General features: G+C 34.3%; 1 protein-coding gene across 6 annotated transcripts in view; it reads left to right on the top strand.

Annotated features, from left to right (window-relative positions):
- The window catches only part of LRBA (LPS responsive beige-like anchor protein), a 779,818-nt gene that overhangs the window by 195,211 nt on the left and 559,456 nt on the right, over nt 1–25,151 (top strand). For all 6 annotated transcript variants that reach the window (XM_060655634.3, XM_060655639.3, XM_060655638.3 and 3 more), the window contains exons 23-30: nt 5,591–6,646; nt 7,856–8,034; nt 8,858–9,011; nt 9,413–9,593; nt 13,239–13,366; nt 13,867–13,974; nt 17,682–17,841; nt 20,934–21,381. In XM_060655634.3, the coding sequence (XP_060511617.2) occupies nt 5,591–6,646; nt 7,856–8,034; nt 8,858–9,011; nt 9,413–9,593; nt 13,239–13,366; nt 13,867–13,974; nt 17,682–17,841; nt 20,934–21,381 (2,414 nt within the window). The remainder of the gene's footprint in view (nt 1–5,590; nt 6,647–7,855; nt 8,035–8,857; nt 9,012–9,412; nt 9,594–13,238; nt 13,367–13,866; nt 13,975–17,681; nt 17,842–20,933; nt 21,382–25,151) is intronic.

Raw genomic sequence — 25,151 nt, 5'->3', positions numbered from 1 at the left:
TTGTCGTTGTACCCTTCTTTGGGTTTTCTGAATCAAACTGTGCCCAGATCATGATATAGTAAAGGTAAAAGTAGATTACCCACTGTAGTGAGAGCTTTTTAACCCCTGGACCCTTTGTCATTCCTTTTGCCAATCCTGAGGAGAAAACCAAGTTATATCAGAGTTTTAAGAAAAGCATCTAACATGGGAGATAGAAACAAAGCAGACCAATAGAGGCAACTCAAGGAAAACAGAGATAATACAAAGAGAAGAAACAAAACAGAAGAAAAATAACTATTAACATCCTCAGAGAGATAAGAGTAACTATAAACTATGAAACTAGAATATAATGCTTTTCTATAAGAAAAATAAACAGCAGTCACCAAAATGGTATTGGGCCATTTTAAGTACTTTACATATAGAACTCATTTAATCTCTTAATAACTATGTTAATAACCTTATTAGTATATTGTTCGGGAAATAATTAAAAATAAAAGCTCCTGTTAGCACAAAATACCCTGTTTTTAAAGTGTGGAAAGGAGTGAAATAATCAGTAAGCATTAAGCCAGACTGTAATGCACATCTCAGGCTATCCACTGAAGAGATTTCAAAGACAAAAAAAGCATTTCACCATTTTATATGGCCAGACAGATACAATCCATTACATACATGTAGCTGTTTTCATCTAAAAGAGAAAATCTTGTATATGTTGGCCAAGCTGGAGGTTACATTTTGGAACTAAATACTTAGACTTAAACTCCCATAGAGACAGGAAGCAGGGCATCATCATTCTTGATGTTCATGTTTCAAAGAGATGACTTGAACACCCCCAGGAAAGATATCCCGGGATGCAGAAATAGCACAAAGACTTATTACCTTTTCACAAGATTTATATACATCTCAAAATGCCAGAGAAAGTACAGTTGACCCTGGGTCAACATAGGTTTGAACTGAGCAGGTATACTCATATGTGGATTTTTTTGGATAAATATATACTTGAAATGTCTTTTCCTTAGACATTCTTCAACATTAAAACATTTTTTAATGTTTATTTTTGAGAGGGAGAGAGAGGGAGAGAGAGAGAGAGAGAGAGAGAGAGAGAGAGAGAGAGAGAAATGAAAACACAGAGCATGAGTGGGGGAGTGGCAGAGAGGGAGACACAGAATCCAAAGCAGGCTCCAGGCTCTGAGCTGCAGGAACTGTGAGATCATGACCTGAGCCGAAGTTGGACCCTGAGCCGAGTGAACCACCCAGGAACCCCAATTCTTAAAATTTTCTTTTCTCCAGCTTATTTTATTATAGGGATACATATAATACATACAACATACAGAATGTATGCTAATAGACTGTTTATGTTATCAGTAAGTCTTCTAGTCAGCAGTAGGCTGTCAGTAAGTTTTTGTGGATTCAAGTTTTACTTGATTAAAAAAAGTTTTTTTTAAGTGTTTATTTTTGAGAGAGAGAGCACAGCCAGGGGAGGGGCAGAGAGAGAGGGAGGCACAGAATCCAAAGTAGGCTTCAGGCTCTGAACTGTCAGCACAGAGCTTGACACAGGGCTCAAACTCACTATCTGCAAGATCATGACCTGAGCCGAAGTTAGATGCTTACCCGACTGAGCCACCCAGGCGCCCCAAGTTTTGCTTGAGTTTTGACTGCATGTGAGGTTCGGGGGGATTTGGCACCCCATCCCTTGTGTTGTTCAAGGGTTACTGTATTTTGAACTTCAGGCTTTCTACAGGAAGTGCTCAAGAGAGGAGAGGGAATTTTCTTTTTTAACACCAGGGAACATTTAAAATATAAATTTTTTAGGTTTGTGTTTCCCCTTGTACCACCCATTTTAATATGAGCAGTAAGAAGTCAAGTGACTAGCCCAGACTCATATAGGAGAAATGTAAAACATGTTTAAGGGTTAGTGGAGGAACTCTCCCAGACAGTAGAACCAAAAGACAAAGGGATTGAAAATAGAGATATGGTAAGAAAATTAGAGGAGTATTCAGTGCAGTGTCAAAAAATAGTAATCCTAGAAAGCAAGAATAGGTGAAAAAGGAGACAAAGGTATAAATTAATTGATTCAAGAAAATTTCCCAGAGCCAAGGATATTTGTTGCTTGATTGGAAGGACCCAATGGGTGTTTAGCACAATGGATGAAAATAGATCTGTGCTGAAAATCATCGTGAAATTTGAAAGCACTGAGAGCAAGGATATTTTACATGATTTCACAGGGAACAAAATAGTTTATATAAAGGATAAAGAATCAGAGTAGGCTGAGACTTCGCAACAGAAGCACAGAAATAAGTGAAGAAATACCTTTCAAATTCTGGGGATTAATGCTATCCAACCTATGGTTTTATACTCTATTAATCAAGTATGGAGGTAAAATAAATGTTTTAAAGTCTCAAAAACTTAGTTTACATGTACTTATTTTTTGAGAAGACGCCAGAGGATATACACACCAAAAGGAGAGCTTTAAACAAATATGTGGGACATAGGGAAAAGGAGAGGCAACATGGAAGAGAGATGAGAGGGGATCTCTAAGACCATGGTTCAGGGAGATCCTGCAATGATAGCTATGTAGTAGACATATGACAGTCCTTCTAAACTGGAATGGTTTGACTTAGGAGACAGATATAGAGGGAAGCTATTGTCAATGAAATGCCATCTGCCATTATAACTTTTTTTTTTTTTTTTTTTTTTTTAACCTGAGAACAAATTACCTACATGTGATAGGCCCGTATTCCTCCTGCCTGGATCATTTGTACATTCATGCTTCTCTCCTCAAAAAAAGTGGTCTGCTTTGATTTACTTCTGAGAGTAGAGGTAGACCATGGTGAGAATTGGAAGATACAAAGTAGTATACTTCTTGTACGTTATTCATGCCAGATACCTACTACCTGGCCCACACTACCCCTTATAGATGCTCTAGTTCTTAACACCTTGTATATTTCCTAATGGCCTTGCCAACAGACTTCCCAGAAATAGCCTTATATATCCTCTTATAGAAACTGAAGAGAAACTTCAGGAACTGTAGCTTGTCTTCTGATAGCCTTTATTTATTTATTTATTTATTTATTTATTTATTTATTTAGCAATATTGCCCTTTTATTTGATGGCTGGCTAAGATTATGCTATATTTAGCTTCTCAAACTAAACTTGATAAATATTTTTACTATATAGGTAGTAGAGCTGTTAACAAACAGGTAGGGAACAACAGAAATGTAAGAATGTTGATTTGCTCTTAATAGGGGTAGGGAGGTTGGGAGTACAGTTGAGGATGGGCACATAGAGGAATTGTGAGGTAGTAGTATTCCGTTTTCTGATGTGGATACTAGGTGTATTGGGTTTAAAAAATTACTCTTTGATCTGTATGTATAAATTGTATGTATTTATGTTTATGGATATATTTTATAATAAAAAATTTAAAATCCTTAAATTGAGTAAAATGAAAGCAAATAATTACTGAAAACTAAACTTACTGTGTTTGAAATAAAGGATATATTTTCAAAATCACTCTGAGGTTGGTGGTATGAAACTTGCCTTCTCTAGACAATAATAATTGTCATATCAGTGCAGAAATGATTTCCCTAAAGTCAGTTTTCCAAATAGACTAAATGATACCTTAAGAAATCGGATCATTAAAAACAACAACAACAACAACAACAACAACAACAAACCTATCTTGTCTTACTCAAAATTTTCTAGTGGCTCTCTCTCTGAATAAAATTCAAAATCATTAATACAGTCTATAGTTCTCTGTAACTATGATCTAGCCAGTGCCTTCCTCTGTGACCTTATCTATAGTTCTCTTTCTACTGTTTATTGTTCCTTCAACATACCACGATTATTTTGGCTACTAGGGGCTTTGCATTTGTTTTTCCTTCTGCCTGAAATTGTTTTCCTTTTCATATTCATATAACTTTCTGTCTCACTTTATTCTGATCTCTGTTCAATATAATATCCTTAGAGACCTTCCCCAGTTACTCTACTACATCATCCCACCTAGACTTTTATTTTCTTTTTTTTTCGCCTTCAAATCTCTCACTATTAACTGACATTATCTTATATTTTTGTATATTTATTTTCAATCTCTTTCATTAGACTGTAAGCCTCATGAAGGCAAGGACATTGTGTTCATCACACAGTGCCTGGCATGCTTTGGGTGTTCAGTAAATTTTGCTGACTGGATAATGAGAAGTTGGTCAATTAAAATAAGTTAGTTCAGGGCACATGGCTTACTCAGTTGGTAGAGCATGTGACTCTTAATCTCAGGGTTGTGAGTTCAAGTCCTACGTTGGGTGTGGACCTATTTAAAACAAAACATTTAAAAAAAAATGGTTATAAAATAAATTGATATTTTGTTAATGTTACTGTGCCATTTTATTTGGAATATATGCATTACATTTTGAAATATTCAGAAAAATTCCCCCAGTATTTATAATTTGTGAAATGTTTATTTTCCAAACATTTTTATTTTTAGCTGTATCCTATTAAGGCATGAGCATACTGTATATATTATGAGTGAAGGTTAGTAAATAGCTATTGAAAAAATGTGTGCATTGTGCATTATTTAAACATTTGTTTGCCTTTTACCCATATGTATACATACCTATGATTCAAAAATGCCTATGGGTCTTTGTGCACAAAAATCATCTTTTCCTGTCATCTACTACCATCCTCCCATACTAGGGCTCAATAAAGGTTTGTTGACTAAAGGTTCAGTTTGCTGTATGTATTATAATAATGTAGGTTACAGGAACAAACAGTTCTAACATTGGTAAACTATAATCATGTCTGTACTTTCTGCTTGTATTATACTTCTTTCTGAGGGGTGTTTCCTGTTCTAACACCAGTGGCAACCAGATAATGGTGGCTATAATAATCTTTGGTAAGAAAATTATTGAGGTAAAAGTGTGCAGGGCCAGGCATGATAAGAGTTGTTCATAGTGCCTGATACTAGTCACTCACATGCAAGTGGTGTTGGGTGGATGGATGGATGGATGGATGGATGGATAACCTGGAACTTGCAGGCTATTTTGACCAGTTTAGACTTTGAAAATTATGGTTGAGCTTTGGGGAAGGATTGGATTTTTTTCTCATTGCTGAATTTGTATTAGTTTAGTAAGAAAAAGTTTTACTAACTCAATAAATATATGGAGAGCTGCTATAATAGTGGGCATAATTAATTGATATTTTTAATCTATGTTGAGGATAAGTCACGTGGAAATGGATTTTCATTGCAGTTAAAACAATGTATTATCTAGTGTACAAAGCCCTTCACAACGCTATATACTTAGATCCTGGTATAGTTTATAGAGGTCAGTGGAATAGTATATTCTTTTCATATATATGTTTAAGAATAGGCTAAGTAAGGATGTTATTGTGGTTTAAAGCCATGCTACCTATCATCATTAAGTATAGCTCTCATTTTTTTTGACTATTTAAATTTTTGTGATTGACTTTTTGTTTATTTTATAAGATAAGGATATTCTAGGAAAATTATTGCATATTATATAAAACCATTTATTTGGAAAATAGTTAAATTTTTAATTTTATGTACTGTATGTTCTGTTTTTCTTTCTTTTTTGCATATTTTGACTGGATGTTTTTCATCTAGGTCACTTTTGAAATACACAAAGAAAATCTTGCCAATATATTCAGGGAACACCAGGGAAAGGTTGATGAAGAAATTGGGCAATGTTCAAGTCCAGTTGAAGCAGTCTCTGTCATTAGCAGGGATGTTAATGTTTCAGTAGCATCCCAGCAATCAGATATGAAGGATTGTCCTGTGTCTACTCATATCCCCAGAAATAGTGATGAAAAGTCAAGTATTGAGAAGACAGTTTCAGTAAACTCTACATCCAGCGTTGGACTGCAAACTCCTAACACATCTAATGAAGAAAGGAAAACTGGTCAAGAAAATCAGGAGTTACTGGATGAAGTCCCTTTAGAAGAAACACTGATAAATGAAACAATTCATATAGATGATTTAGAAGTATCTTCTGATATAATAGGTGAGACTGTTTCCTCTAATTCTTTTAAAAGAGCTGGCAAAGGTATAATAACTGTTAGTGAAGTAACTGCTTCTGTAAGTTCTCCTTCAGAAGAGGATGCTTCAGAGGTGCCAGAATTATTGGAGAAATCTATAGTAGAGGAAGATGATGATGATTATGTAGAACTGAAGGTAGAAAGTAGTCCTACTGAGGAAGCCAGTCTACGCACAGAACTCCAAGAAGATAGTTTGTCTCCAGCTGCCTCTGAAGCCAGTGAAAGACTGGACATGTTTAGTAATGACAACAAATTAATATTTCAAGAGGAAGAATCTGTAAATAAGAAGCAAACGGACAGCGAAACTCAAGATTCCAAAGACTCTGGAATCTTGACTATGACAGCATCAGGGTCTCCGGCTACCTCACCAGATGCTACTGTTTCCCAGACACCTGTACAATCAGATATTGGTGCAATGCTAGAGGAAGGGAAGAAAACAAGTAACTCTGATAGAGAAACCAAATTACTTAGTGATTCTCCTGGTAATATCTTTGAGTCTCCTACTACTTCTGAGCAGAGGATTGCTAAATTGGACGTTTCCAGTGTTGCTACAGATACTGAGAGATTGGAGTTGAAGGCCAATACAAACATGGAAGCATCTCACCCCCATCAACCTGTGCTTGAGGTGATTATATATACTGTATTCTTGAAGTGTATTTACATTGAAATAAGATAGAGCAAGTGTATATACTTACATTTTATTTTATTTTGGAGTTGATTCATATCCTATTTGCAATTATATAAATGCAATGAATGTAAAGATTATATTTGTTTTCTTTAGCACAAGGTTTTAGTGTGAATTGATTAAATGGCAGCTTTTATTATTATTTTTACCACAAGATCACCAGAAGTTACTACTTTCTACTTTCAAGTTTTAGGATTGTAATAATTTTAGTTTAGAAAGCAAATATTGGAAATACTTGTCTTTACCTTTATTTGATAACATAATCGTAGTTATTAGCACATTAATTTTTCTGACAAAAATCTAAGGCTGTTGTCCTGCAGAACCACCTACTAGTGTATAATTTTATATATGAAGCATGTAGTTTAAAATTGTTCCACGAGGTTTGTTTATTTTGTAAGAGTGGAGGAACCTTTCTGAGATCAAGAGGCACAGCTTTCTCCTTTACTAGTATCTCAGAATAATTCATGAGACAGTGGTTGATTCCATGTTATAATTTTTCATGCTGTTTAGCTCTTAACTCCCTCTTTCCTATTTTGTTGGGTGTTCTTAATTTTGTTATCTTTATGTTTGTTTGTTTTTAATTTTAACCAATTTATAATCCAGATACTGCCTTTCTTTCCTCCTCATATTCAAATCTAAGAACTTCTTGATTCCTTTGTAGAAATAATACATTAGCTGGTTGTAATACCAAATGGTTCCAAGCTAATGACTGTTGAATTATGGTAGTTAGCATTTTTGGTAACTTTGCTTTAAATGTATTAAAGTTTTCTTTTTAAACGTTTTATTTATTTTGAGACAGGGAGAGACAGAGCATGAACAGGGGAGGGTCAGAGAGAGGGAGACACAGAATCTGAAACAGGCTCCAGGCTCTGAGCTGTCAGCACAGAGCCCGACGCGGGGCTCGAACTCGCGGACCGAGAGATCATGACCTGAGCTGAAGTCGGCCGCTTAACTGACTGAGCCACCCAGGCGTCCCTAAATGTATTAAAGTTTTAATGTTATTACTTATTGATTATTTTTCTGTAAATTTGGTTCCTTAGTATCTTCAAATGTGATTATTTGTTAGATGAATTGCATAGGAGCTATTATTATTAATGCCTTCTTTGAAGTTCAATTTATTTTATTACTCTTCTAAATTTACTGTATTAGAAGTCAAGGCAACAGGAGGGGCCAGGTCAAGGAATAGCACCAGATGGAGGTAATGGACAAAGGAGGGATTCCCGATCTGCTATGTTTCGTATTCCTGAGTTCAAATGGTCTCAAATGCATCAACGTTTGCTCACTGATCTATTATTTTCAATAGAAACAGATATACAGATGTGGAGAAGGTATGTCCATATGTTTGTTATAGAAGATGTGTATGAAGTTTAGTGTTTGTTTAAAGAAATTTATATAGTTAACATTTTGCAATTTATTTCAGACATTTGGTTAAAAAGTAGAATATAAATTATTTCTGTGATAGGGTTTTATTGAATTAACTTTTATTGGCCATTGTAGAAATGAGCCACCCAGTCTGAATTACAACAAACTGAAAATCAGAGATTTTTCTTTTAAAAAATGTGCTGAAGATTTCCTGTAGCATAAAAGCTAAGTTGCTTTATCTATAAGTACTAAAAAAAAAAAAAAAATTGGACTCTAAGTATAACACCCAATTCTCCAATGTAGTTTTGGTATAAGAAATCTGTATATTTCAGATTATCTATTGTATGATTTATGTTTTTGAAATGCCTAATTGGTTTATTGTTATTTGTATACTACACTTATCCTGTTTAAAAGCATGTTATGGCTTTCTCTAAGAAAATGTTAGTAGAAAATTTATTTTTATTTGCACATTTAACACCATTTGCCTCTTAGTTTTTGCTATGTGACTTCTCAGTTTTGTTCCCAGTTAAGGATAATTCAACTTTTTATATACAAGATGAATAGTATTATATGTTTCAGCACTGAAAAGGGGCATGGATAGTACTCCTGATATGAAATGGTCTACATCTTGTGAAGAAGTGCATCCCCAACATGTCTGCTGTATCATTATCATTACCTCAGCTTTAAAGACGAAGCAAACGCACTGTCTTATCCTCCCTCCCCTCGAGTAGGCAAACTGTGATTTCCTTTCTTTAGCTTTATCAGTAAACATCATTTATCTTTGGACAGCCATTCAACAAAGACAGTTATGGACTTCGTGAATAGCAGTGATAATGTCATCTTTGTACACAACACAATTCATCTCATCTCTCAAGTGATGGACAATATGGTCATGGCTTGTGGGGGTATACTGCCATTGCTTTCAGCTGCTACATCGGCTACAGTAAGGATTTAACTACTCTATAAAATTGGTGTGAAAATGCTACTGTTATGCATCTTTGTTAACACTTGAATGTGGTGGTTACTATGCATCATAAGTGCATTAAGCCAAAAGTAACAGTATCTTTTACAGTTACATGAAAGGACCTTAGAATCTGTTCCAAGAATGAAAGAACTAAAAACTATGTTGATTTCTTAGGCATGAGTCAGCTAGAGAATATGATTGGTGGTGGTTCACCTGTACTTTTCTGTTGCCTTCTTTTTAGATGAAAAAGGAAAACATTCTGTTGAACTAGATTTCTGAAAGCTGGCTTTTTATAAAACTTAGAAATTTGGGGAATGTATCCAAGAAAATTAGATTTTTATCAAAATATAGATATAAATTTCAAATTCTGTTCCTTACAGCATGAGCTGGAGAATATAGAACCTACTCAAGGCCTTTCAATAGAAGCCTCTGTGACATTTTTGCAGAGGCTAATCAGCCTTGTGGATGTGCTTATATTTGCAAGTTCTCTTGGCTTTACTGAAATTGAAGCTGAAAAAAATATGTCTTCTGGAGGAATTTTGCGACAGTGTCTCCGACTAGGTGAGCTGTTAAAACCTATCAGGAATTTACTTTAAAAATTTTCAGTTATCTTGACATATTAGATTGAAATTATCTTTTATCTGTTGTTGGGAAAATGAGTACTAGGCAATTTGTCATATGCTTTTTTTTTTAATCTCCAAAGAGTGAAGACTATCTAAGTACTATGCTTATAGTAGTAGTTATAAAATTGGCTAGAGGAATGACATGTTTTAAAAAATCTCAGTTGATTGTGGTCACCATTACCCCTCCTCCTCCAATCTTTTTTTGCTCAAAAATGGTGCTTCTCAGATTTTAAGATGATTCATACACAAGAAATCACCATAGCATCTTGTTAAAATGCAGTTAGTATGGGGTGACGTCTATAATTGCCTAACATCCCAGGTGATGTTGAAACTGCTATCTTACAAACATACTTGAGTAGCAAGATTCTAAAACTAGCATCATTCAAGTACAGCCTTTATCCACATGAGCCATGGTAATTTGTTGGAACAGTTCCTGAAATCTAGATCTCTATTCTCCTGGAGGCATTTCTTGCTTAGGTAAAAGTTAAAATACATAAGGAATTTTTAATGTCATCAGGGCTTCCTTAGGTGAAGCAAAATAAGTTTTCTCTGGGCAGAAGATTTCCTGCATCTAGTTGTAAATACTGAGGTTTCGTTAATGATTTGCTTATTAAATGGAGAGAAGCAGGTAGGAAGAGGTGGTTGAAGAAATGGAAGCAAAACCACTAGGAACCATTGCCACATGAAGAGAGATCAGAAATAAGGCATCTGTGGAAATGTAACACTAAAGGTGGAAAATCTCATTGTTAATGAAATATTTTCCCATTTTTAGCAGGAGTATCTGTTATATAAGCTGAGATATATTTAGACTTTTTTGGTGCACTGATTATGTTTTGATTACTCAAAATGCTATTCAAACTACTTTTCAACTTGGGATGCTCTAAAGAACTTGATGTGACAGTTTTTAGAAATTTGTTTTAAAATTCTAATTAAGAGATTCAAATGGTAGGTATAAGAAAACAAAAACTATCATTTATTGACTACACTTGTTATTGCAGATTTCCAATGAGTCAGCAATTATTTTCTTTTATTCATGAGGATATTTGAGATCAGAGACATTAGGAAATGTATTAAAAATCCAAAAGCTGTAGTTGGTGAAGTTAGAATTTGAATATAGTTTAACTTGTTTTCCTACTTTTTCTGTTGTAACATACTTCCTTGAACTTTCTATTAGTAATATAATTAAACTATTTTGACTCCATTGCTTTTGTATATGCCATTTTTTTAAACGTTGCCACTTTCCTATAAAGAGTATACTTCTGGAATTAAAAATACAAGGCTATGCTATCAATGTGTCACTACACTCAAGTATTCTGAAATTAGGGAAATACTCATTTTCATAATTTGATCTACCCCAGCATCATGTATTTTTATATATGGAAGTGAGATTCTGAAAACTATTTGTTCAAAGTCTTTAATAGAGTATGGTAAGCTTGGTAAACAATCCAAGTGTTTGATCCCTGGTCTCCTCATTCCTGTTCTTTCCTGAGGTTGGAGGTGAGAAGGCAGGATGGCAACAGTTAAGAGTAGCTTCTACTACTGAGACTGCTGAGTGTGAGAGGTTTTTAACTTTGCGATACCCAAACTTGATTTTATGCAACCTGGGACAAAAAAGTACAAAAGTTATTTTTCTGGGCCTGATTTCAAATTTGAGAGTCATTTTCCATACTCTCTTGCCCTCCCTCCCTCACTATATTCCTTGTTTCATTTTCCCCAACTTTTGTTGCTGTCTTGCACTTATCTGAATACTTTCCTGTTTCAGTTCTATGCTTGCCATAGGATAGTCTGGTAGTAGTTACAGTCCCCAGAGAAGTTTGCCATTTTGTTCTTAATTTGCTCTCCTACTCTTGTTCAGTTCATATAGCCTGAGTCTACTGATCTGATTAAGAACTGAGATGATTCACATGATAATAAGCATTTCATAGTCATGTTTGCATTACTTAATTCATCATTTAAACTTCAAAATTAATTTCTAAATAACCCGAGTAACTGATGGGGGACACATTTAGAGAGGTAGTTTTTTGAACAGGTGATTCATTTAATTTACTACTTATTTTAAGTTGTTGAAAATGTTCCAACCAAATTCTAGAATTTACATAACTCACAGGTTAGCAAACAGTGTTATTGCAGGCTCTTTAAAATTTCATAATCATAAGTTATATATAACATGAATACTATAGGATTTATGCTCAGAGAAGGTCACCATTTTAAGAGTACGATATTGGTGAAACTGTTCAGTTAGTCAAAAACAAAAACAAAAAAAGGTTAATATCTGGTAGTAATATACTGGAACATCAAATCTTCAACAAAGATTTGGAGATCCTTAGGCTTATAAATGTGTTGGTTTCTACTGGATGAAGTTATTATTATTATTATTATTTTATTTGTTTATTTTTTACCGTTTATTTACTTTTGAGAAACAGAGAGAGAAAGAGCATGAGCAGGAGAGGGGCAGAGAGAGAGGGAGACACAGAATCCGAAGCAGGCTCCAGGCTCCAGACTGAGCTGTCAGCACAGAGCCTGATGTGGAACTCGAACTCACAAACTGCAAGATCATGACCTGAGCCAAAGTTGGATGCCTAACCGACTGAGCCACCTAGGCGCCCCCAAATTATTTTTATTATTATTATTATTTTGAGTATAGTTGACACACAATATTACATTAGTTTCAGGTGTACAACTTAGTGATTTGACAGGTTTATACATTAGGCTAGGTCCAGTTACGTTGCTATTACAATATTATTGACTGTATTCCTTATGCTCTGCTGTTTATTCCTATGACTTACTCATTCCATAGTTGGAGGCCTACATCTGTCTTTCCCCTTCACTCATTTGGCCCATTTGCCACTGCCCTACCCTCTGATAACCATTAGTTTGTTCTTTGTATTCATAGGCCTGATTATGCTTTTATTTGTTTATTAATTTTTTAGATTCTATTTATGAGTGGAATCATACGGTATTTGTCTTCCTCATTCTGACTTATTTCACTTAGCATAATACTGGAGAGGCTATTTTGGACTTTATTAATCACAGTCTCTTTTCTGCCCCCCACCTTTTAAACCGTTTTAATGAAAACCAGTTAAAAGTAGACTCTGTAAATATTTTCTATAAATGTTCTACCTTTTATCAGTCTCTATAAATATGTTGGTATAGTGATAGACCATAAGAAATACATGCAAGTTTTAAGTTTATTTTACTTTGATGAAGGTGATAGGTTGTTATTATAGACTAGTTCATAGCAGTGTGATTTGCTTTCTCTTTTTTCCTACTTTTCAGTTCTTTTCTTCCCTATCTTTTCCTTAATAAAAGATCATTTCACTTTAGCTTAGGTAAGCTCTAAGAAACACTAGCCTGTTGATTTAGTTCCCTGAAATGATTCTCTCTTAGCAGTGGGCCCTAACAGTGTAGCTAACAAAGTCACAAAACAAACACTAGGTGATAGAGTCCAGGAACATTGTAGGAATTTGCTGAAAGTAATCTGTTTCAAATAAAAGCTTATGTAAATCATATTATGTAGGTGATTTTTATCAATTCCAAAATCTTAAATAAAATTTTCTGGCCCAATCTTTTCCTTAAATTACAGTGTGTGCTGTGGCAGTTAGGAATTGTTTAGAGTGTCAGCAGCATTCACAGCTGAAAGCTAGAGGAGATACAGCCAAGGGCCAGAAAACAGTACACAGCCTGATTCCCATGGGGAAATCTGCCGCAAAGGTAAGCATACAGAATAATTAATTTAATAAAAAAGTACCTCTTACTTTATGATTAAGATCTTAGATTTAGTTGTTCATTTCAACATAAAGTTAAGTAAATCTGACAAAGGTTCTAAAATAGTTATTTTAGTCTGTGGACATAACATTCAAATATTTGTGTTTAAATATACAGCAAAGATTTGCTTATACTTAATCTTGTCTGCTTTTCCAAGTGTTTACTTTTCTTGTGTCTTTGATATGTCAAATATGTCAATTTCCTTTGAATATGTCAATTTGTATTTCATGAACTGGGTGAGTTAGCATGCAGTTTGATTTTTCCTTTATGGCTCCCTTCTGTGACCTCCACCTCTATCCCAGTACCCCTAAAAAGAAGACAGAAGGAAGTAGGAAAAATAAGCTAGGAGAAACAATGTTACAGCCTTTTTTTTCCTGGTTCTTGGAATACTGTGCTAATATTTTAAAATGTCTGTGTAATACATATATATTTTTTGTCTTAAATAGAGTCCAGTGGACATTATAACTGGTGGTATATCTCCAGTAAGAGATTTTGACAAGCTCCTACAAGACATGGATATTAATCGGCTTAGGGCAGTTGTCTTCAGAGACATAGTAAGTTACAATATTTCTTTCACATACTCTTAGCTGATACATATTTCTACCTAGGCCCAAAGTATTGAAAGGAAAAACTTTCTGTGATATAAAACAGTTGAATAGAGATAAGAAGGACTAGAACCAATTCTTATGACAATAATTTTAGAATCTTAGAATATTGGACAGTACTATTTAAGTGGAATTAATATATCAGAGTAATGATACTGAAAAGAATAAAACATTATTACATATTAAGCACTGTAAGTGCTTCACATGCACTAAGTCCAACGACTTCTTGAGTTGTGTACTTTTGTAATTCTCATTTTATAAATGAGGAATCTGAGGCAGAGAGCTTGAGTAACTTGTTCAAGTTAATGGAGCTAGTAAATGATAGGATTCCAACCCAGCAGACTTAAACTCCAGAATCTATGCTCTGAAAGTAATGAAATGTTCAAATTCTGAATGGCATATTATTTGTACTGAATATTGGATGTTTTTCCCTCAAACAAGTAGAATTACAATAATGAAATGTGGCAGTTTTAATTTTTAAAAAATGTTTGTTTTAGTTGATTTTGACATGTGGTGCAGTTTTCATGTATAAATTGTAAAGTCATATAAGAAAGTCTAAAGAATAAAGAAAGTATAAAAATGAAAATAAAAATTATTTGGGGGTGCCTAGGTGTACAGTTGGTTAAGTGTCTGACTCTTGATTTTTGACTTGCTCAGGTCCTAATCCCAGGGTTGTGTAGGACTCCATGCTGGGTGTGGAGCCTGCTTAAGATTCTCTCTCTTCTCTCTCTCTCTCTCTCTCTCTCTCTCTCTGTGCCCCTCCCCTGCTCATGCTCTTTCTCTGTCTAAAAATTATATATTATATATATATGTATGTGTGTGTATATATATATATATACACACATATATATATTTGTAATCCTCACCAGTATTTGTAGTATTATCATTACTTAATAATTATTGAACACTTACTGCATTTAGTACTAGATGTTCTATTTTACATGCAAGTCTTTTTATAAATTTTATAACTTCTTTTTTTTAATATGAAATTTATTGTCAAATTGGTTTCCATACAACACCCAGTGCTCATCCCAATAGGTGCCCTCCTCAGTGCCCATCAGTTTTAATTTTCCCTCCTCTTTTTGTAGGGTCTTGGTGTTCTTTTGAGTTCTTAACTAAGTTTTGTACACATATACAACTTGTTAATAGTAGTTGTAGTTAATAGTTATTACCTATAGTTAGCAGTTACTGAATGTTTACTGTGTTTTAAGCATGGAAATGGATGCTCTGTATCATTTAATTCATGTAGTAATCATATGAGAAAGATGGAAGTGTTAGGTTAAATATTATGGTTAAGATCACACAAATAATAAGAGATAGAAGTGGGTTAAGGACCTAGGGAATGTGGTTCTTGGAATTCTGATCTTAACCATTAGGTGTGTTGCCTCCTTAGATCTCCATATATTTGCTTTTTGATAGCTCTTATTATTCCTTTCGTTAAGAAACCATCAACTGTTTTTTTTTTTTTCCCCCAAACCCACTGACTGTGGTTTATTTTGGGACCAAATATTGTTGCTACTTTCCTTTTCTTTGGTTGAGTCCATTGCCCCATAGCTTTGTTTTTCCTACAGTGATTTTTAAAAATCTATAATAAGTAATATAATTCTTTTGCTTTAAATATTCTTTAATGGCTTCCCATAGTACTTGAAATGAAAATTCCTCATCTGGCTCTTTATGATTTGGCTCTTTGGAACTTTGTAACAAGTTTTTATGTCAGGATATTTGGACAGAGAATTAGAGTATCTCTTATGTTTAACATGTAATTTTTAAAAGTAATTAATAACTAAAATTTTTTTTTTGTAATTAAAAAAGTTTTATAATCATAGGAGTTTTAGAAAAAAGACTGTGTTTCCCAAACTATATCCCAGAGTCTCTTTTAGCATAATCCAATTTTGATGAAAAAGGAAATGACTTTAGATTGGCAATATAAAGAAGTTACTACCCTGAGGTTAAGTGCTAAACTTTGTAATCGCTCTAATCTGAGTTCACATTTGCTTTTTCAGTTACTATATGCCTTTAGGTCAATTATTCTTCTAGGCCTCATCTTGTTAAAAGGGGTTAATGAATGTGTTTGAACTACATAGTACAGTGCCCGGTCCATTATAAGTATTCAGTAAGTGATACCTACAGTTGAAAACAAATTTATTTGGGGATAAAAGGCTGAAACATAAATATCTATGGGATGTTTCTTCTTTGGACAGAAATTAGGCTTATTCTATAAACTTCATACTGTAATAACTAAATATTGAACATATTAATGCGCTAAATAAGTATTTAGATAGTCATATAAATAATTTGTATAGATTAAGAAGTTAGAATCAAGTAAGTTACTTGCCTACATTTTTAGTGCCAACATCATTAGCAACAATTATTATAATAGTGCCAGTATTGTGGGGCAGTAGAACACAGGAGTGTTTGGAGAAAAGGAATGGTTAATAAAACAGGAAAATGTACATTTATCTTTTCCATCAAGGCTAATAAGGTCTTATATATGAGCCTAAAGAGTATCATAGATTCTTTACAGATTAATATTTGTATTAAATGGAAATGCTCAGGTTGAACGTGGTATCTCGTTCTTTCCCAGAAATTGTGTCAAAAAACATTTGACACTAGCTAATTGACTTTGTTTCATTTGCACCACTAGTTGCCATTTATTTATCTGCTAGGCAACAGTGTTCTTTGTTTTCCTTATTATAAGTTTTCTGCTACTCACGGTACCTCTGGTTTTCAGAATTTGACGGACAAGTTTAAGTTTTTCCTTTAAGTGCAAACCTATTGTGAAAAATATTCAGAAATGTGTGCAGAGTCCCTTTGAAGATGGAGTATTGGACTAGATGAAGAGGTCATCAGTATACTGACATGTAGGTGATCTGTAGAGCTATGATGAAGCCCTGACCTCTTCTAGAGGTCAACGTAGTTGGTCCTTTTCTTTCTGGCAGACACTATATTTTCAATCTTAGACACTTGGTTGTCTGTACTATTTAAAATGCTCTTGAGAATTCCTTTGGCATCTTGTTCTGTATCTGATTACCTTGCTTTTTTTCTCTTGGATGTTTGTCTTTTAGGAAAATTGTTAATTGTGATTGTTTTTTTTGCATATTCTTTTTTTTTTTCTAAGTTTAGAGAGAAGGAGAGAGAGAGAGAGAAAGAAAGCACAAGTCAGGGAAAGGGGCATAGGGAGAGAGAGAATCTTAAGGAGGCTCCATGCTCAGTGTGGAGTCTGATGTGGGGCTTAATCCCTTGACCCTGAGATCATTACCTGAGCCCAAATCAAGAGTCAGACTAAGCCACCCAGGCGCCTCTGCATATTTTAATTCTTATGATTAGAAGTAAAAATAGTTATACATATGTAATGATAATTGCTTTTTGATTAATCTTACAAGGTATATTATGCCATATGTCTTCCGACTGAGTTACCTCATTTTAAAAACAAACCAAATTCTCTGTTTCCATGTTTCACAAGTATTAAAAACTCTGATTTACAGGCATTTTTCCAAGACTCTTTGCCTAATCTTTGTTGAGGTGAATTTATTATTATTTTCAGTGTATGTCAAAAGATTTTTGGATGTATTTTATATGTAAATATTGTCATGTAAGATAATATCGAAACATGTTACTTAATAGTGGCATAATCAACTACTTTTATTTTTCCCTAGGAGGATAGCAAACAAGCTCAGTTTTTAGCCTTGGCAGTTGTATACTTCATTTCTGTTCTTATGGTCTCAAAGTACAGAGACATTTTGGAACCCCAAAATGAAAGGCGTAACCAGTCGTTTAAAGAAGCTGGTAGTGAAAGTGGGAATTTATCACTTCCTGGTAAGCTTCCATATTTTATTCTGTGGGATCCAAAGTTCAAGTAAAACATTACCTAATAGTTAAAATATTCTGGAATTTAAATCCATTTATTTATAAAGTGAGAGTATATATTTTTAAATTAATAACTATATATTTCAATTTATTTTAAGTACCGTGTAGTTAATTGCAGTTGGGAGATGATTTTTGTTTTTTTTTTAAAATGAGCCATTTAATTAAAACATAAGTGAGAAAATGTTATCTTTTACAAATACCATGTTAAACATTTTTGTTTGCCTTGGCATTTATTGTGAAGAAGAAATAATTCATATTTCTCTATAAGAGGCAGATTTGCTAATAAATAACAGTAATAACTAGAGGTGTAGAGTAGCTGCAAGTTATAGATGTATAGTTAGGGAAGCACCTTTTGCAGTCATAGAAGTAGCTACCATTTAGTGGAGGTAGATTTATTTATTTAATAAGCATTCATTCAGTGCCGACTAGGTATTTGGGTATATTCATGAACAAAAGAGGAAAAGAACGTCAGCCTTCTTGGAGCTTATATATTCTTGTGAGAGGAGATCGAAAAGAAGAAGTAGATGTACTAAATAAATTGTATAGTATTTTAGAAGGTGGTAAGTTCTAAGAAATGATAAAATTGAACAGAGAAAAATTTCAGGAATGATGAGGAGATATGGAGTGTGGGTTTTTACTCTAAGGAAAATGGAGAATTATTTGAGTGTTTTGAGATAGCAGTTGACAATTGACTTAAGTTTTTCAAAGTAACACTTGGGATTCTGTAGGGAGAATACATTCTAGAGGGCAAGGATGAAAAACAGTGTTTTAGTTGTGTGCTTCTGTATAACATATTACCTCAAAGTTCAGTGGCTAAAGCCATAACTGTTTTAGTTTTGTTATCATGATTCTGTGAATTTAATTCATATAAGGCACAGTGAGTATCATTCATCCCTGCTCCAGATGATGTTTGCTGGGGTTGTGAAGTCTGAGATGGCTTTTCTACTCATACATCTAGTGCCTAGCAAGGATGGCTCCAAGAGCTGAGGCTGACTGACTCGAAATGGCTCAGCTGGGATTATATGTCTGGGTCCTTGATAATTGTTCTTAGTAAATTCTTTGGTTTTCCTCCATTAGTTCGGAGGGCCTCTATCTTTGTATAGTCTCTATACATGTTCCCTCTAGCAAGGTAGCCAGCTTGCTTACAGAGGTGTTCAGGGATTCTGAGAAATGCCCAAGCTGCCAGATCTTTGTAAAGCTTGAGCACAGAACTGGCCCAGTGCTAATTCTGCCTCATTCTGTTGGTTAAAGTAAGTGAGGCCCAGCCCGCATTCAAGGGAGTGAATACCAGAATGCATGGAGCAACAGAATTATTAATATAACAGTCTAATACAACCAGTTGGGAGGATATTGCAATAATCCAGGAAAGAGTAGATTTTGGGAGGACTAAAATGGTAGTTGTAGAGTAGTGAGCATTTGTCAGATTCTGGATATATTTTGATGGTAGAGCAGGATTTATTTATTTATTTATTTGTTTGTTTATTTATTTATTTAAATATATGCAATTTATTGTCAAATTCGTTTCCATACAACACCCAGTGCTCATCCCAAAAGAGAGAGAGCAGGATTGAAAATACTAGGTGTGAATATGTGAAAGATGCAATGTCATCAAGAATGATTATAAGGTGTAGTTGGATAGACTGAAAGTTAAAAATATTCAGGGAAAAATAAATTCAGTTTTCACCATGTTGAGTTTGAGATATCTTTTAGACATACAAGATGTAAAGTAGGCACTTATAAATAAGTATGTATTGTTTTGTTGATATAGTAGTGTTGTAAAACTTTAAGAGTGAATGAGATCACTCAAGGGAGTAAATATTGTTACGGAAGATAAGTATTAAGTCCCTCCAACTTAAGAAATCAAGGAGAAAAATAAGTGAAGGGAATTAAGAAGGAACAACCAGGGAGGTAATAGATAAAGAATGAGAAGAGCATAATGTCCTATTAGCAAAGTGAAAAAAGTATTGGCAAGTTAGAGGGAATAATCCTTTGTTGGTGCTGTGTCAAGTGCTGAGGACTGACCATTGGAGTTATCAAGATGGAGGTTTTTGGTAACCATTGGATTTAGGAAGATGGAGCATTTTTGTTGGTATGCAGTGAATGCCTGATTAGAGGGAATGAGTCAAACAGAGTAGGTGATGCTCCTTGTTGAACTAGATTTTAAAGATTATTGAATTAGTCTTGCATACAGGAAGGATGATATGCTTTTTTTTTTTTTTAGCAAGTAGAAACTGTGTTTGAGGTAGAAATCTTGGAATTGTCCAGAGAAATGGCAATGTATAAAGGCACAGAAGCCCCAAATGTTGTCCCATGTTTAGCAGATTGCACGTAATTTGATGTTATAAAGTGTGATGGCATGAGTAGCAGAAGATAAAGTTGTAAATTAATAGTCATCTGATAAATAGTTGATGACCTACTACGGGCCAGGCATTGTTATGGGCCCAGGCATGGTTATAGGTACTGGACATGAAGTGTTAAAGAAGACAAATTCCCTGCCTTTATTAAATTTAAATTCTATCAGACTCATATTATTAAAGAGTCTTATACTTTATCAAGGATTTTGGATTTTTTCTTCTAGGCCAATGGCTTTCAGCCTTGTGTTGCTATCCATTGGTATGTCATGGTCAGTTTGGCAGTTTTTTCTCAGTTTATTATCATTTATTACTTTTATTATTCTCATTGTTTTATTGAAACATCTATTTTGTTGTTATACTCAGTATATTACATGCATCTATTATTACATAGATTATGTAATTTATTTTTGCCTTTTATTAGAACATGCCATATATTTCCTAATTTAAAATACTAGATGGTGGGGTGGGTTAAATAGGTGTTATGATGAGCACAGGGTGATGGATGGAAGTGTTGAATCACTATATTGTACACCTGAAACTAATATAACTATATGTGAAACTGAAATTAAAATAAAAACTTTAAAAAATAAATAAAATAGTAGATAGCTGTTAGGGCTGGATGTACCTTTTAAAAATTGCTTCTAGATTTTTTTTTTGTTTATACTTTTCCTTTTGTTTCTTGGTAAGATGTAGAAAACGCACCATCAGCATTCAGTCCGCCAACCCCAGCATTGGTGGAAGAATCTGAAAGCACGTCATCTGCTCGGAGGAGGGACTCAGGCATCGGGGAAGAAACAGCTACTGGCTTAGGAAGCAGTGTGCATGTAGCTCCTCCGATAGCACCTCCAAGTGTCAGTGCAGGCCCAGATGCAATCAGCGAGGCACTGTGCACTCTTTCTTTAGAAGTCAATAAAACTCAGGAAGCCAGAAATGATGGAGGAAATGAGTCGGATAACAAGGCTGCACCATCGGTTTCAGTTTCAAAAAATGTCAATGTGAAGGACATTCTTCGAAGCTTGGTTAATATGCCAGCAGATGGAGTCACAGTGGATCCTACCCTTCTGCCACCAGCCTGTCTTGGAGCTCTTGGTGATCTTTCTGTTGAACAACCTGTGCAGTTCAGATCTTTTGATAGGTACTGTAAATAGTCTTTTGTTTTGGTCTGCTTATATGTATAAAATTCAAAGGGTAAACAGGAACTTAATTTAACTCTGCTAAATTTTGTAGCTTCAACATTAGAAAGTCGTGTTTTGATCTAGTTTATAAAAATTACAAGGATGTTTTTGTTGTATAAAAGGCTTGTAAGTAGTCAACAAGGTATTCACATTTTTGTTTTTCATCATACCAATAAGATGATTTAAAAACAATATTTAATCTTAATGTTACATTGGCAAATTATATGGACAATCATTTTGTTTGTTGTAAGTTAGAATTCGCCTTTACCTACACATGGCTACCTTTCACTCTTTTGCTGGCAGTACTGTGCCAGCCTTTGTGAAAAGAAGTCTGAATCTGTGGATTTCAACAGACTCAGGAATTCAGCAAGGTGTTCAGAGCTTGACAGCTTTAGAAAGCAGACTGTACATTCCTGACTTTAGGTTCTGCTGCCTAGTGAACCTTTTGCTATATGCCTGAAATTTTTTTGTATATATTATTAAACTTTCTGAAATTCTACCTATAAGACATGTATGTATTGAGTTATTAAATATGGTCTTTTTCAAAGATCAGTATTTTATCTTGATATAAGCTCTAACTTATAGAGAAGTTGCCAGTTAAAAGAACTTTTGTTTTTCCGGAGTAATTTGAAAGGAAGTTGACACAGTAATCCATCCCCTTTGAATATTTTATTGTATATTTTCTTTCCTTTATTTAAAAATTTTGTTTTTTAGGGAGTGAGCAAGCAAGAGAGTGTGTGTGCTACTGGGGCAGGAAACAGAGAGAAAGAGAGCATCTGAAGCAGCACAGAGCTGGATGCAGGGCTTGATCCCATGACCCTGGGATCATGACCTGAGCCCAAATCAGGAGTCAGACATGCTCAACTGAGCCACCCAGGCACCCCTCAAAGAGTATATTTAACACTGTTTATAGCAATGGCTATATTTTGAGGGTGGGAAGAGGTATACATAACTAGTTTTTAAAATATTCTCAATTTTTATAATTTGTTTAAATTTGTATTAATCTTAGATTGAGTAGTCAAATACTTGCGGGTAGATTTTTAAAAATAATTTATTTTTGAGAGAGCGAGAGAGAGAGGGTGCACGCGCATGCAAGTGGGGGAGGGGTAGAGAGGGGGACAAAGGATCTGAAGTGGCTCTGCTCTGACAGTAGTAAGCCTGATGTGGGACTCAAACTCATGAACCATGAGATCATGACCTGAAGTCGGACACTCAACCGACTGAGTCACCTAGGTGCCTCAAGGGAAAGTAGATTTTTTAATTTAATATATCTTACTAATATAGGCAAAATTTCCTTAAATGTCCCAAATTTGAAAATTGTTGGCATCTATTTATTTTAAAGTTGTATAGGAATTAAATCTATGCTTTAGTGATGCCTTCACTGAGTGAGTTATAAATTTATTTAGGAAACCATGCCTCAGTAATACGTAGTAAGGGGTTTACTGAAATAGAATCCAGAGGGGGAATTTTTGTGATAGCGTTTTTCAGGATGTTATTTGGAACTTACATGTCTAGTATGCACTTAACATATTGTCTGATGGCAAGCACAGTGCTCTGTTTTTTCCCCTTCTTTTTCTCAGCAAGAGACACCTTTTGAAAAACTATTTTCGTGCAGCTGTAGACCAGTGGAATCTTTGGGAATTTCAAAGCATCCGTCTGATCATGTATTTATCTCTGGAATGCTGTGTCAGAAATCACAACTCTCCTCATATCTTAAGAATTATCAACTTCCAAGCAATAGCTGGAAAGTTTAGAGTAACAGCTACATGAGTGGAACCTTGCTGAAAGGCTGCCAGGTTGTGGGCCTTTGTGGATGGCAAGGTGTTTGTGTTCATTCCCATGCCAGAATTCTTGCTCTTATCTAATTTGAAGATCCTCTCTGGTGATTAGTGGATGCCAGGGATTTATCTTGATAAAGTTCAAGGGCTTGTCTGGCTTTTCAATTAGATCCTAAGGGAGTAAAGTGCTAGGCTTAAAATGCTCTTTTCTCCTTTAGTGAACTATTTGCATGCTAAATAAAATAGCATTTATGTGAAAGTTTATGATATTTGAAACTGGTTACTCTTCTGAAATGGAACTTCTGAACCTTAGTGATCTGGAAGGCATTGTTGCTCTTTGTTGTGGCTAAATAAAAAGAAACTTTCACAGAGGTCTCCCTTGTTCGTATAAAAAAAAGTCAACAGTGTTTACACTTTCTGTGTGTTTAACTTTAGGAAAATTACTTCTTTCTCATCTGTAAAATGGGGATGATAATATGTAGTACTTAAATTCATGGATTGTTATAAATATAAATAATTCCTCTGTATTCTTAGTGCAGTGCCTCACAGATACTAATTATTCATTAAAGTTAGTGAGTTTGTAAAGAAAATTATAACATGTAAAGTCTTATACTTTAATATTTGGATTTTAATTGACAGTTTTGAAAAATAGCTTATAAAACTAAAAGACATATCTGTCTTACAAATTCTTTATGCCAAAAAGTTTCAAGTGTTTTTTGTCAAAGTTGATAGCAGTTACTAAAAATCTAGAGTTATTTCCTTAAATATTAACAAGGATTTCTATCAGTCTCTTTAATAGTAAACTGCACCCTGAGAACAATGCCAGACATATCCCTAGAATCTCAAACTTGTGCCAGATGCATGTTGCATTTTCTTTGTGTTTTCCAAAGCATTTTAGAAAAACGTGAAATCTTAGTCCTTTAATGATCATTCTTAAGTAGTGGTAAATATAAATTTCTGCAATTTTTAAGCTGTTGGACATGCTTTATTAGTTTAAATTTGTACTTACATACATGATAAATATGAGGGCTTAAAGATCACCTCTACTGGAGATTTTTTTAGTCCTTCAATGTGGATGGAAACTTTGTGATAATGAAAATAGTAAAGGAAAGGAAAATATCCTGAAATCTGCTGACTGCTTTTTGTCCTTTCAATCATTATGACTTGGAATTTTCTTTGGTTTTATGTGGCCCAAAGCTGAAGCATAATTATTTTGCTTCCTCAGAAATGGTTTGAATCAAAAATTTTGGAAATGGATTCAGTTTATTTCCCACTTATGTACTAAGTGGGCTAAAGAAAGGAAAACTTTTTCCATTTGTGAGCACATAGATATTTTATTTTGGTAGTAATACATGCATAATTTTATATCTTGGAAATCCTTACTACCATTGCTTATAGATGATTATACTATAGAATTGTGCTTAAATATTAAAATGATTGTGGTAATGGTTGCACAACTCTGTGAACATACTAAAAACCATTTAACTTTACACTTAAATTGTGTAATATGTGAATTACATATATCTCAATGAAACTTAAGAAAAAGGTCAATATGAGAAAACAGTTCAAATAAAAGCTCTTGTTTGGGCGAACTTGGAATTGTAGGGCATTTATATTGGGAAGTTATTTTACCTGTCTGAGCTTTACTATTTTAATTTTTAAAGTGGAAGTAAAATGTAAGGGTTATTTGGATAATTTAGTAGTAATTCTTGGCATATCATCGGTTTAATTCATAGCTATTAATGATTTATAAATTTATATAACAGAACAGTGTTATATAGTTTATATAACACAAAGAATAGTGTATTATGAATGTTGACTTGGAGACTCTGGGGAGGCTTACCTTTAAAAAAATTTTTTTTAATGTTTACTTATTTTTGAGAGAGAGAAAGAGGGGAAGAGAAACAAAGCACGAATAGGGGAGGGGTAGCAGAGGGAGTGGGAGACACAGA

The sequence above is a fragment of the Panthera onca genome, chromosome B1, assembly GCF_046562875.1.
Source record: "Panthera onca isolate mPanOnc1 chromosome B1, mPanOnc1 haplotype 2, whole genome shotgun sequence".
Lineage (NCBI taxonomy): Eukaryota > Metazoa > Chordata > Mammalia > Carnivora > Felidae > Panthera > Panthera onca.
The sequence above is the reverse complement of the archived record's forward strand: the minus strand, read 5'-3'. Positions and strand labels throughout refer to the sequence as shown.